Genomic DNA, 15,800 nt, shown 5'->3' with positions numbered 1-15,800 from the left:
TTTCTGATTCCCTCAATAATAATAAAATATTTGTTGAAATGGCTATTTTTTTTAGTTGAATTCACCAAATAAACGTGCTGTCATTTCTTAGCTAAGGCACGCTTCATATCCATTCAACTAATTTTTTAGTTGAATTAGAGAAATAAAACGTTGTTTGCAACCAACATAAATGGTTGAATTGGTTTCTGCCATTTGCAGCTATATGGCGCCCTGTCACCGAAAAAACGTTAACACCGTAATGACTACTGGCCACTAGATGGCACACTACTACCGAAAAAAATTCACGATTATCTTTCTATATTGGCAGGTATCAAAACGATGTTGTATTGGAGAAAAAGACATAAGCGAAACATAAACTTCTTTTTGAAAACTTTTCTTCTCAATTGCTGTTTTCTTCATTCGACTTCGCGAAATTGACTATCTCACTGAAAACTTTGAGCACTCGGAAACAAAAACCGAATACAAGTAGTACATCGGACAGCGTAGCCCAGAAGGTTGGAAGATACAAAAAAACATCATTTGACATATACAATAGAGTGCAATATTCGAAACTCACTTCACTGTTCCCCGTAAAAACATTATTACGCACAATCGCTTTAAATGCGCACAAATTCTGAATAAATACACTTTCCACTAACAGTTTACGTCATTTTTACATATCGGTTTAGAAATTTATATATGGATATATCGTAACACATGCGAAAAACATCTAAACAATTTGCAAGCAGTTTCAACAAGACTGTCCCTTTTAGCTTTTTAATGGATTGTTTTGCTTTGACACTTCTCATAAGTTTTTAGCTAATAAACTTGTTAATAAAACCAATTTCATTTTTGTTTTCATGGTCCTGTCCTTCAGTAATGATGGTGATAGATAAATAGAAACAAATTCTCTGATTTTAGTAACAAAATTTGTTGTCAATGAGAATCTCGTACTGGATTGAAATATTGCTGGTTTGTGTCCAGAATATTCGCCAACTAAACGCATTCTCTAAAAATAAGAGTTTTTTTCAGCAAAGTAAATTCTCAATTTAAACTAATTTTATAGTTATTTTGGAAATTTTGTTGTTAAAATCAACAAATTCAAAAACAGTAATACGAATTAGGCGCAGAGCTAATTTCGGTCGTTCCGTGAGAGTACATTCTTAACTTCTCCGAAGGTTCTTACCAATTTGAAGCGCAAAGCTGCGAAAAAACAGGTTGCTGTCGAGCCGAAGCAAGCCAAAACATTGGCAAAACATCTGTCTGCTCATGAAGGAAAATCTCAGGCTAAGGAAAAGCGTGGAAAAGCGGCGGAAAATCTTCAGAAATACCGACAGTCGACATTTCTCTCTGAATAGAAAGGTAATCGAACAAAACGGCTGCTACTTTACTAAACAAATAATCCATAAAAAAAATCCACGAAGAGTCTCTCTGTAACGATAGAGTAACCAATTTTAACTGAATAATAGCGAAATGAGTGATTGAACCATATTTTTTCGAGGTCAAACGAGCCACTTACTGTCAACTGCGACATTTATGAAGTCATGATAACCGATTTATTATGCTAATTATGCACGGATAAAAATCCATTGCCGGAACCATGATTAACAAGCGTAATGTCGTACTCAGACTTTGCTTATTGTGCGTAGAAAGCGAATGCATAACTTCTGATTCCAACAAAATGGTGTACTATGCCATGCTGCACTCTCCACGGTGTATTCTTGGTCTCTTGGATGATATAAAAAAGGCGTGTGGGTAATGTCAGAGACATAACTGGATGTCGTGAATACGAAAAAACTGGTACACTTCCGAGTATCAGTTAGTTGATCGATTGTGTAAATTGCGCAAGTTTTTTCTTTTCTCAATACTAGAATTTGAAACGATGCCTATACTAGAGTACAGATTAGTTACATTAAATAGTTACTATTTCAAAACTGTATATTCTAAACTTGAAACAATTTCTTTTTAAGTTGCTCATATAGGCAAAGTACAACAAATTTATAGTTTATATTTTTTGAAAACTTCAAAGTAATGCAAAAGTAATTTAATAATAATTAATAATAATAATAATAATAATAATAATAATAATAATAATAATTATTATTATTATTATTATTATTATTATTATTATTATTATAATTATTATTATAATACATTTCATAAAGAATTTTAAAATGATAAAATCAATTATTCAAAATTATGCAGTGCTTGTCGCATCAATGAAAAAAAGAGATGATAATAAATAGGCACCTGGTCTGGTGAATAAGGCGAGTGTGCTAGGAGTTCCCAACCAATCGATGATTTTTTTTTGTTTCTTGAAAAACAAATAACATCAGAAGCATGTTCAAGATAAGTAAACAAACCGTTATAATCAATAACTATATTTAAAAAATATGCCAGACATGATAGAAAAATTTAGCATAAACATATCACGTCAGCTTCCAATCAAAACCGGATTTTGAATCCCTCTCACTCCAAACACGTTTTAAACAAATGTGGATTTTTAGCGTTATTTTTTTAAGAAATTCTTTCCATTCGCCACATTTGAATCTGTATTTTTCAGGAGAAATAAAATACAATATAGGCATCGTTTCAAATTCTAGTATTGAGAAAAGAAAAAACTTGCGCAATTTACACAATCGATCAACTAACTGATACTCGGAAGTGTACCAGTTTTTTCGTATTCACGACATCCAGTTATGTCTCTGACATTACCCACACGCCTTTTTTATATCATCCAAGAGACCAAGAATACACCGTGGAGAGTGCAGCATGGCATAGTACACCATTTTGTTGGAATCAGAAGTTATGCATTCGCTTTCTACGCACAATAAGCAAAGTCTGAGTACGACATTACGCTTGTTAATCATGGTTCCGGCAATGGATTTTTATCCGTGCATAATTAGCATAACAAATCGGTTATCATGACTTCATAAATGTCGCAGTTGACAGTAAGTGGCTCGTTTGACCTCGAAAAAATATGGTTCAATCACTCATTTCGCTATTATTCAGTTAAAATTGGTTACTCTATCGTTACAGAGAGACTCTTCGTGGATTTTTTTTATGGATTATTTGTTTAGTAAAGTAGCAGCCGTTTTGTTCGATTACCTTTCTATTCAGAGAGAAATGTCGACTGTCGGTATTTCTGAAGATTTTCCGCCGCTTTTCCACGCTTTTCCTTTGCCTGAGATTTTCCTTCATGAGCAGACAGATGTTTTGCCAATGTTTTGGCTTGCTTCGGCTCGACAGCAACCTGTTTTTTCGCAGCTTTGCGCTTCAAATTGGTAAGAACCTTCGGAGAAGTTAAGAATGTACTCTCACGGAACGACCGAAATTAGCTCTGCGCCTAATTCGTATTACTGTTTTTGAATTTGTTGATTTTAACAACAAAATTTCCAAAATAACTATAAAATTAGTTAAAATTGAGAATTTACTTTGCTGAAAAAAACTCTTATTTTTAGAGAATGCGTTTAGTTGGCGAATATTCTGGACACAAACCAGCAATATTTCAATCCAGTACGAGATTCTCATTGACAACAAATTTTGTTACTAAAATCAGAGAATTTGTTTCTATTTATCTATCACCATCATTACTGAAGGACAGGACCATGAAAACAAAAATGAAATTGGTTTTATTAACAAGTTTATTAGCTAAAAACTTATGAGAAGTGTCAAAGCAAAACAATCCATTAAAAAGCTAAAAGGGACAGTCTTGTTGAAACTGCTTGCAAATTGTTTAGATGTTTTTCGCATGTGTTACGATATATCCATATATAAATTTCTAAACCGATATGTAAAAATGACGTAAACTGTTAGTGGAAAGTGTATTTATTCAGAATTTGTTAATAATAAAATTTTCGCATTGCGTGAGTCGTAATTGAATATATTAGTGACGGTGCAAACTTTGTCTACTTCCATCTGATGCTTTTAGTACGAAATAGAGAACATTCAATTAATTCTTAATGATGATCTCTGGCACTGAAAAGTGCTTTGAATTGTCTCGATCAACAGGATCTGCATTTAGATCCGAGATGGTTCTTTGCGTGTACACTGATGACTTCAGCTAGCAGACTTCTGGTGTAGTAACGCTGTGTGCTCGCCCCGGTGTTAAAAACTACAAGGTTCATCCCCATAGGGTTGTTCGAGCCATTGATGTGGAACAAGGCAACCAATTTTTCTAATGATCTACAATCAAACAGTTCAATCAATCGTCACACTTTTGAACCCGCAATTGCACGATGGCTTGCTTAGATTAGGAACCAACACCGAATATTGTTTGTCTTGATTTGTATTTGTTTTATAGCCGACGAAAATACACCAATATCCCAAATGTATGCAATTATATCTTTTTACACACTTACGATTCGGATACCGATATTTAAGCTTCTCTTCACCAAGCTTGTGTTCAAGTTTTGTATGCACGCAGTTATTTTTATAGCGTTGAAGCGATAAACTTTTTCTCATTATTAAAAGAGTTCTTCGTATAAAAACTAGAAATTAATCTTAGGCACTCAAAATTTACCCTGTTGTCAATTTCTCAGGCAAGAACGACACAACACGGAATTTCATCCGAGCTTGAATGACACAAGATCAGAGTATACCAATTAATTCTTCAAAAATAGTTTTATAGCACTTTTTGTCTTGCTGTCTAGCAACAACCTACCTCTAGCATGCTACACCAACGTTGCCAGGCATACCGATTTATACAGATATTTGACCTCTATACCACAATACAGATATGTTCTCCCAAAATACCGATAATTTACGGATCGTACAGATAAATACCGATTTTTGTTGATAGCATGGATAGACAGGAGAAAAGGTTGCTACGAGACCTTTTTTTTTGCTCACCAAAATGATCTTTGGTGACATTTCTGTGAACTTATGTTGACGAGATTCTGATACCGATAGATTTTTGCGCCGAATACAGATTTTTGGAAAAATGACCTGGCAACGCTGTGCTACACGTAGACTGAAACGTTAGCTATAATTTCGCTTATATTTATAAATTCGCGTACTTCCAACAGCTTCGCTTTTGCATCGATTGACCAAACAGAGCGATGCTTTCCAATTGATATATCGCTTACTCCTACAAAACCGTCGTCTATGGCAGGGAAGTCCGGTATGCCGGAGATTTTTAGCAGACAAAAAAGGACACTGCTCGCTACTAATCAAAATTTCCATTATATATAATTGAAAATACGTGGCTTGATACATTCAAATCGAACTATTTCCAATCATATGATGAAATAATATTAATAATTGATACAAAATAGACTGAGCTGTAAGTGTTTAAAACCTGACCACATTTCTACGTGTATTTTTCCTTTAGTTTCTGATTTGCACCCCTATATAGAAAATGAAGATGTGTCCCACATCAACAAATTAATAATAGAATAATAGTTCTATTGTAATGAGTTTCGCATGTCTCGGAAGTTAATAACAAAAAACTTTTTTCATAGCAACTGCTGATATAAGTCTGGTCTGGTTAGCAGTTAAAGATACCGACTTCTCCGACTAAATTAAATTACCAAATAGCTATTGCTAAACTAAGAAGATTTTGATTTAGTGGTCTTTTTTTGAACTGGCTACAGTCTTATTTGATTAACCGTACTATGATAGTTACAATCGGTGACTGCACAGCCGCACCCTTTCTTACTAACTCGGGGGTACCTCAAGGTAGTCACCTTGGACTCTTTTGATTTTTTATGTATCTGAATGATTTGAACCTTGCACTGCAATGTAAAAAACTATCATTCGCCGATGATTTTAAATTGTACCATCCTATTGAAGACCTGGAAGATGGAAGATTCCTGCAGAAACAGTTAGAAATCTTCTCCAGTTGGTGCGACCTCAATAGAATGGTCTTGAACGCTTCAAAATGTTCCGTAATTTCTTTCTCACGAAAACGAAAATTAGATGTATTCGACTACATCATTTTCCAGACTATTCTCAAACGAGAATCGGCTGTTAAGGACTTAAGAGTTCTGTTGGATTCAACACTTAATTTCAAGAATCGTCTCTAAGGCTAACATTAGTTAGTGTTAAGTCCAAATGTATTTGTTGGATCATTGTAATCTATTGATAAAAATGATGAGGAGGTTTTATGCCTGCTGAAGAGATTGTCCAATCGCATCTCCATCGGGCTTTTCCCTGCTTCAAAATAAATAAATAAACAAATAAATAAATAAATAAATATATAAATAAATATACAAATAAATAAATAAATAAACAAATAAATAAATATATAAATAAATATATAAATAAATGAATAAATAAATAATATATCAAAATTTTCTAACAAGTATCAAAAAGAGAAATAGTTTAGATACGATATATTGATCGGGATGTGAGGCTTGAAGTGCGTTCTAAACCATTTGGCATGGTGACTATTTAATTGTCTTTCTTAATAGTTGAAAATATCAGGAATCTAATTGGTACCTTTTATGGTAATTATAATGTGAATATAATTGTGATTGTTATCTGCGAAAATTACTTGGCGTTACCCTCGACAATCATCCCAAAATTCCAACCAGGTGGCAATTTCGGAAAAATGAAAATATTATCCAACGCATACCAATAAATGGCCTTCATATGAGATGGAAAAAAGGAAATGTAAATGGATTTTAATGGAGATGAAATTTGACTTTGTTTTATAGCGATTGACATAACCGTTTAGCGTCGCAATCGTCTGCAGAATGGAATTCGTTTGAGGGCGAAGTAGCATATCCGATGAAATGAGTTTTCATCGTTCCATTCACAGTGTTTCGCTTTGAAAAAAATTATAACGTTTTTCATACTCTCTGCTTTATAGGCTACGGACATATTGCACCAAAGACGCACATGGGTAAGATATCAACAATCTTTTACGCTATCTTGGGAATTCCGTTGATGCTGCTGTGTCTATCCAACATCGGCGACATAATGGCTAGCTCATTTAGGTAATCAGGGACTCAGTTTTTATGTTGCGTTTGATGGTATAGATTGCCTAGCGTGTATTCTGATTTACTTATTCGACAATCTATATTATCTTAAACTCAATGCTACAGTTTACCTAACAATAAAACACATTTCTGGGTTTATGCGTGAGTTACATTCGTCGATGATTGCGTTTAGTTGCCCGGTTAAACATTTGAGCAAACCACATGTAAATATATTTCAATGACTATATATTTCAACTGATTGTAGTATCACATCTGAACGTAAAATGGGATTCGTTTTTATAGATTTACCATCATCCCATCAAAACATTTGCATATACCGGCGACATCTGAACCACCAAGAACCACCAGGCTGAGTTCTCACTCCCACCTTCGAAAGCTTCCCAGATATAGCGCTTATGATAATTTTTATGCCGTATCCGTTCTGAAATCTTTTTTTTTTTGCGAAATCCTGTTATTTCTCTTCTGATCCTAATGTTTCTTGATATCTTAGTAGGTATTTCTTCTTACATTCTTACGTTTTCTGCACAGGTTCCTCTACTGGCGGGTTTGCTGCTACGTGTGTACTCGAGAGCCCAAGCGAACCAACTCAAAGCGAAGCCGCACTGGACGGGGTACAATCCGACAAGGGTGAGATATAAAGTATTAGGAAATGAGAATTTACACAAGATCACTCTACCTTGGATTCCACTTAGTTTTCTTTAAAATTGGAACGATGCTTTACCTTAGATTACTCTTTCGTTGGGTTTCACCGCATATTAGATATCCTTTTGCTCCTTTTTTGGTTCAATGTTTACTTGCGAGCCAAATATAATTTCATGCGCATGAATGAATGTGCCCTGGAAAGTAAACTTGCATCCGAACAGTAGAGCCTTGATCTCGTGGAAATAACAAAGGTAACACTCGATAAAGAAAGGTCCCGTTTTTCCATCTTCAACCAGAGCTAAGATAAAGCAATAACACTCCGGACGATGGCTGACTATTGTTTTATCGTTCTCTATTTATTTTTCCAGGCGGAGCTCGATGCGGTCGCAACCGGCAGGAACCAGTATCCGACGTTCTGTGCGGAATTCACAACGCTCGGCTGATTCCGGATTCGATCCCTACTATGATCCAGGCATAGCCCACGCCTATTCAGAAGCAGATTGCAGGTAATTGAATTATCGGTGACACAAATCATTCGAAATGCGAAATTATCACGCATTCCCAAATGAAAATAGGATTAGTATCGAGATTTTGATGAACTCAAATATTCAAAATAGAAATTAACCACTAACACAAGAGACATAAAAGTGTATTTGTAGGAAATGGTACTTTTCGTTGTTTTGATCTTAAATCATCACCGGCTGACATCAACGTGAGATGGTGAAGTTAGTTCAAATATGATTTTGTAAAATCATTTGTACGGGCACAAGTTTTACCAACTCTGATTTGGGTATAAGTTTTGTTAGTGACACTGAATAATTTCAATATTCTTATATGTAGGTGAGTTTTGAACGCATTTTTTTTGGTGAATTGAAAAAGTTTCATTGATTGTATCGTCTATTTTGCTATATTCTGGTTTCGAGGCCTCGAATGAAGTTTCCGTAAAACTTCGAAATTGAAGTCAATCGCAATCTAAGGCACAAATCTCCAAATATAAAGGGGAACGTGCCATTTGAGTCAATTTGTTCTGATTCATGCAGCCTAACGGAGTTTAATTTCCAACTCCGTGCATACAGTCGAAAGTTTTTCTAGACCCGAACAAGTTTATTTGGGGCTTAGAAACAAATGCATACAACAGTATTGAAAATCTTGTTATACTTTGCTCTCAAGCAAAAAACTCCTACTGCTGGAATAGGAAGAAAAGCCGCTTACACAAAAATATCCCTATTTTTGCTAAAAATGGACGGATTTGAACAGTCTACGGGTTGTTGGATAGTTATTACCATGTGAAATCTAAGTCTCAGAACAAACAAAATATGTTTTGAGACTTAGATTTCACATGGATTTCAAGGACAATTGTGACAGGTATTGTCAAAAAACTGAAAATTTTCACATAAACCATCGTACAACTCGAAAAGTAAACATCCGATCTCAAAAACATTCATAGAGTTTAGGTCGCCGTTAAGACTTTCAATTTGCAACTAGTTTGATCACAATCCGTCCAGTCATTTCTGAGATCTCCACCGCTTTGCTAACAACATTCAACTCACACAGGCATACACACTCGGAAATTCGCTCAGTTCATATAGTAAGTAACAAAAATCGTGTGAAGAAGGTACTTTAATATCGTTTTTTTTTGGAAAAATCAAATAAAAAGTTTAGTAAAATTAATCATTAATTTATTTCTATTCAAATTTTTTTTTAGATTCTATGACAGAAATAGAGGTTTATCTATTTTCAAAGTTTCGTATAATTCGAAAAAGAACATAAGTTTCAGGAAGCAATACAACAAAAAGGTGTTTAAATATTCTATAACTAAAACTAGTATAAAAATTTCGAATTTTGACGAAATATTTTACGAAAATGCTTGTAGATACCACTACTACAAAACAAAAACACTTATTGAAAAATCGGCACCCTCGTGAAAAATGGGGGGGCCACTTCAGAAATTTTTACTCTATATTAAGAGAAGGGAACAATTCCAATCAAAGATTCTTTTTTAGGCTCCAAAATCAACTTCTGGTTCGTATACAAAAAATGCGTTTTGGTGTAATTGCGACCACTGAGTGCTGAAATAGTAAGGTAAAGTCCCTTACACAAAAATATTGATATGTCCGTTAAAAATAAACGGATTTTAACAATATATGGCTTATTTGACAGCTGTTACCGTGTAGAACTTAAGTGCCGAATTATGTTTGGTTTACGAGACCGAATGTGACAGTCATTGTCAAAAAACTGAATTTTTAACATAAAAGTTTGAATAGCTCGAACAGTAATCATAAAATCTAAAAACAAACACAATAGCGTAAATACTTCTTGGAAGACCTTTTCTTTACAATCTGTTTAGTCACAATCGGTTCAGCCAATTCTGAGAAACACTCCTTCTAATTTGGCACACACAGACATTTGCTCAGTTCTTCGAGCTGAATCGATTAGTATGTGACACTCGGACCTCCGGGCCTCGGAAAAGTTATCCAAAGTTTGAGCGAATGCTATACCTATTTTGATATTTCTAAAAAAAATGTAAAAAGGGTAGAAATTGTATAAAACCATAAAATTATTCCTTTTAATCTAATCCCGTAACAATGGATTAAGCATTTCATGAGATTTAGAAGTGAGTTCGTCTTCAAAGTTTTTATCATTATTTATGGTACTTTCAGAAACGGTGTTCAGAGACCAGCATAACTAAAAATAATTCGTATGTCCATGGTTTTGAGTCCAACTTTGAACATTTTTTGGTATCGTCAACTTCTATGACAGTTTGTCGAGGTACCAACATCACCTGGACAATTCCTCGTGATCCCATCTACCAGTCATGAAAGAACACCAGCTGGATGCGAGATTCCCAGAATTATTTCCTAGATACCTATAAGAAATGCCCTTGGCATCGAAAAACTTTTGTAGTGTGATTTAATAAACATATCTTTAAACAAAAAAAAAATGACGATTTGAATTTTAAAAACTCATCACTCTGTAATTTCAAAATTGAAAGTCGAAATCGGATAAAATTCGCCAATTTTGTATGGGATCACCATTACAATTTCAATTTTTGTTTATTAAGTTCGTTTTGGCCTTCTTTTAGCTCCTCTATTTCCGATACTTTCGGACACGGAATTCGGAAATCGGTGTAGCCGAAGACAGTTAAATTCGCCTAATGGATTGAAAACCATTTCATTAGGTTCGAAATTTGTTGTGCGTTCCCAAAAAATGTGTGAGCACCTTCCGGGATCGAAAACCGAATACCGGTAAAACTGAAATAAGTTTATTTGGTCATCGACTCTCAAAATCTGTGAACCCGATAATACCACTGACAGACATGTGATTTCCGTACAATGGTTCCTATACAACGCTGAACGCGAACAACGATGAGGTGACAGACATGTTTTGCGCACAGAAAGAATATACAGTGGAAAGAAACAACTCAAAACTTTGCTTAATTTTCCAGCTCCGATGGTCGATAATATAGAAACCATTAATTTATGCGGTTTGAAGTGTAGTCCTAATAACTGATTTATGACAGATATAATCAATGCCTCTCTGAATTAAAACTAATTTTGTGTGTAAGTGTTCTTCGGATGACCATTTCACTCATATCAAATTTTAAGGTTGAAAGGTACATTTATGACATTTTTGTTCTGGGATACATGATTTTTACCTTCATTATTCAAATGTAATTAGCATTAGGGAAAATTTGATGTTCTACCACGATCATTCTTTCCTTTATGAATTCAATATATCTATCTATATATATATATATATATATATATATATATATATATATATATATATATATATATATATATATATATATATATATATATATATATATATATATATATATATATATATATATATATATATATATATATATATATATATATATATATATATATATATATATATATATATATATATATATATATATATATATATATATATATATATATATATATATATATATATATATATATATATATATATATATATATATATATATATATATATATATATATATATATATATATATATGATGTTCTACCGTAAAATCCAATAAAAATAGAAAATGGAGGAAGTATGAAAGGCTTATAGAATTAATTTTCGGAACACTAGCACTATTTTTCATGCAACGAAGCTGATTTGTACCGAAAAGGTGATTAATCACCAAATTTTGTTTGTAAATCATGCCGACTTTTGCAAAATACGCAAAAATTTCAAGTTGTTCAGTAATAATTCTTTTTTACCAGCATATACACAATAAGCATAAACTTTTAACATTGAACCTCAAAATAGTAAATAAATCTAAGATATTCTTATTATGTAACCAATAAAAACGACACACACATATTCAAAAAAAAATGCAGTTTATTCATTACGAAATTTTCATAAAAAGGATTATGTTTATCATAAAGCTGATTTTTAAACTTGAATTTGAAATCATGCCGAAATAGATTTGACATAGCTTTGATGCTTCGTTTTACTTCATAACGCTTATGAAAAATGGTCTACTAGGCTGGAATATAATCTCATAATGATTTTATTATGATTTTGAGGAGTTTAAAGTTGTGACTACACAATTGGTTTATTGATGTATTGGATATTTATCGTTAATTATTACCACACAAAATTCATTCAAAATATGAATCATTATGTGTTCTAAATCCATTTCATTAACAAATTAACTTGTTATTGAATAGAAAACAATAACTCAATAGTGCTGATTTTATGTACAAATTTGAATATATTGTTTTCCTTATTTGTATTAAAAATCCAAATTTATGAACATTTCTTGGTTTGATGGGTTTTTTGAAAATAAGCTAAAAGGTTGATGAAGTGTATAAGTTTTATGCTGCTGGCTGCCATCGCTCGTTAATGGCGCTAGTAGCAGTAAACAGTGATGTGCACAGTAAAACGATAAATGATCGTAGTACGGAAATCACCGTTGTATCATGATGCTCACGTGATACCACCGTGATTTAGGGTGACAGACATGTGATTTCACGGTGTACTGTGAATCCAATATCACATGTCTGTCATAAGCATAAACCTCATAAACTTATGTGAAATTTTTATACTAATCATCCTGTATCTTCTGAACCGGATATCGGATCTGATAAAAAAAACAAACAGTTTTTATGGGACCTAAAGATCTTTCATTTGAATATTAGATGGATGACATTATTTTATTTCATTACATATATCATCCTGTAGTTACGAAACAAGAAGGCGGATCCAAATGTGATTCAGAAACCTTATATGGGAGCATAGGACTGTTCATATGAGTGTGTAGAGATCAGTTAAACCATCTCCGAGAAAAATAAATAAAAAATTTTTTTTCACACTCAAATTTGCATATCTCGCCAACTTCTTCGAATGGCAGGTATATGGATATTAGAAGCTGTGTTCTTCCAGCAATTATTGCTGCAAGCAGTATAAATCAATATAAATATGGAATTGTTTTTAATTTTAAAATACTGCCATCTTTCTGATACATATGTTATGTTGGAACGATTATGTTGCTAAAAACGAACTGTGTTAAAATCGAAACGTCGGGGCATTCGCCCCGAGCTCAACGTTTCTATGACGGCGGTAAACGAATCCTTGGGACATTTTTTTTTGCTCGTTCAAGTCATCTTTCCGGAGAATGGAGTTCAGCTTTTTTTTTTATCACTAAACCAACGATGAAGGCGGCAAATCTTATTTTGCCCCGGGTTTCAAATGTTCCCGGTATGCCACTGCACACATATAAGCGTACTCAAAAACACAAAAATCTTGAAAAAATTAGTCGAATGGTACATGCTATTCGGTTTAAGGGCTGAGGACAGTACCGTAAAGTGATCGGTTTTTTGCTATTTTCCCGTTTCAAATTATATTTTCTTGGAAACGGTGCAGAATATAGAAAAACCCACCTGACAATGTCTTCGAAATTTAGTTGAGAATATTCTGTGAAATTTTCAGAATGATTCATTGAGTTTAGCGGCCGTGATGTATTTTTTTCTGACTGAAGAACTGCTGAAAATTGGAACGCTCGGAAATGCATACCTCTACTTGTTCATCGAATATCTCGGCTTTGAAGGCTTGTATCATAAATCTACCGTGACAAAGTCTAGATAATTTAGTTTAGACGCGATTAGTACATAAAAACATATATGTTATCGCGATAAAAATAAAGTCTTGTATTTTCCTGTGGAACAAAGTCAGTTTCAATGCATCCGCCATTTTTTTCGCTTTGGTTTCCTGATAGGATTCTGAAAAAGGAGAGAGAAATAAAATTGGCTCGACAAGGCTGCCAAACACACAGACGTTTCATTGCATATAAACACATTTTTTGTTTCGCAATATATTTTCATTGTTCATTGGAATCTATATAATGTTCAACCCATACGATAGATTTATGTGATAAAATTTCTCACCAAAATAATAACATGTATGCTGGCAACTCGGTACAGTTTGCTCATGTACGAGAGAGTACAAGAGAAATACGATGCGCAAAGGGAATTGAGCGAGCCACGTGGTCGATTTAAAACGCAACACGTGACCCTCTGTCCTCAGACCTTAATAGTCGGTTTTCACTGTGATGGCACAGCCTTCTATATTAGAAAGGAAAAAAATAGCGATAAAAACTTGAACTGAGAATTCTTATGTCGTTTTTCATTGAAAACAATCGTGGAATGTTTTTGCTCGATTCGGGCACTTTTCGTGCAGTCGAGAAATTCAAACAGATGCACTGTGTTTCATTGATTTGCATCGCACGAAAAATGCACTTTCGCGGGCTATTATTTTGCATCCGTTTTCTTTTCCGAGTAGGAAGTGTGCAAACCAAACTTTACAAAACCGTTTCATTGATCGACTCTCAGGGCAAAACACTGGCCCCGAGCGAGTGGAATCAATGAAAAACGACATTAAATTGAATAATGGAAGCTTCAATGAACAGAGTTTTTAATACATTACTAAACTGTTTATTTCTAGTTTTTAGAAAATTATACACCAACATTATGAGATGTTAGCTACAAATCTCCACGGTTTTTTTCATATCTAATGTTTACTTGATCCTATAATCCAAGTACCTGAGATACGAGGTCGCTGGGGAGTAATGACGTGATTAAACTTCATCGTGCAAGCAGTAAACAAGACTTGTACATTCGTAACATTGTTGCCGAAGAAAGGGTCGAGCTCTGCGTTTTCCATTCTCTTGGCATGTTATACAGTATACACGTTTAAAGATGTTCGAGACCAGCATGGGAAAATAGCATCCTCACTATCACATTATGCACTAGTGTTTCCTTTCTCCCGTCGTTCCCAGCAAATAAACTGTAGTTGATCGATTCCTTCAATTAATGATACTGTTTGTTGTTTGTGAACAATATGCTAAATACTTGTTTTACTTATTGGTACTAGAACAAGGTAAACCAGTGCAAGGCAGCATGGTTCAAAGGATTAGTTGCTAACAAGTACAATAATGGCCATGGTGATACCGTTCTCTATTCGTGTGTAAATTTGTTGTCCTTAATGGTGCTTCTTCCTAATATAGGACTTGATCCACTCCCATGTGCCAATCTAAATTTTTTGTTGTTGTTTTGTCCAGATCCAACTACAGTAAATCGTAGAATATGAATTAGAAAATTATTTCAGTCTCCTACTACATTGAGATCTTTCATCAAGACCATTCCATAAACCGCAGTATGATTGCATCATGCTAATTAACAACACCTTCATTCATGCGTAAAATAGGAAACTACAATCTGTATTCAACATGTTCAGTAATGCAAATGCATTTCTGTTATTTCCAACGCAGTGTACCAGCCGTTATCAGTATAGGGTTTATTACATTTCACAACTGCAGAAGCCTGCAGTTTCTTTAATGTTGCATGTAAATATAGGTATAGGGTGACTTATTCCTTCTGACAAGCAAGTATTGTTCCGCTGTATGGAGATGGATGAGCGATTACAATTTATGCATTAGGAATCATATTTATTTTTATTTAGTTTCTCGGTTGGGGCTTAATGGTTCACTTTGCGTTTCGTTAATTGATTGGTCATCAGTGCTGTTGATAGAAACGTCGTTGTGGGGTCTTACCATTTTCATTTTATCCTTGTAGTTTTCCAAGTGTTGACTGTTTTATTAGTCGTGTCCGACGTACAATGGGGTCTCGTATATCGCGGATCACCAGGGGCGTGAAAAGTGAATCCGCGATATACGGGACCCAGAGCATATGGGATTTCGACTGATTGGGGCTG

The 15,800-nt window shown here is 34.1% G+C and overlaps 1 protein-coding gene across 3 annotated transcripts in view; it reads left to right on the top strand.

The window, feature by feature from the left end:
* The window catches only part of LOC131434885 (uncharacterized), a 372,492-nt gene that overhangs the window by 308,651 nt on the left and 48,041 nt on the right, over positions 1–15,800 (top strand). For all 3 annotated transcript variants that reach the window (XM_058602124.1, XM_058602123.1, XM_058602125.1), the window contains 3 exons: positions 6,794–6,920; positions 7,452–7,550; positions 7,934–8,071. In XM_058602124.1, the coding sequence (XP_058458107.1) occupies positions 6,794–6,920; positions 7,452–7,550; positions 7,934–8,071 (364 nt within the window). The remainder of the gene's footprint in view (positions 1–6,793; positions 6,921–7,451; positions 7,551–7,933; positions 8,072–15,800) is intronic.

This window comes from Malaya genurostris, chromosome 3, assembly GCF_030247185.1.
Source record: "Malaya genurostris strain Urasoe2022 chromosome 3, Malgen_1.1, whole genome shotgun sequence".
Taxonomy (NCBI): Eukaryota; Metazoa; Arthropoda; class Insecta; order Diptera; family Culicidae; genus Malaya; species Malaya genurostris.
This window is presented reverse-complemented; position numbering and strand designations above follow the sequence as displayed.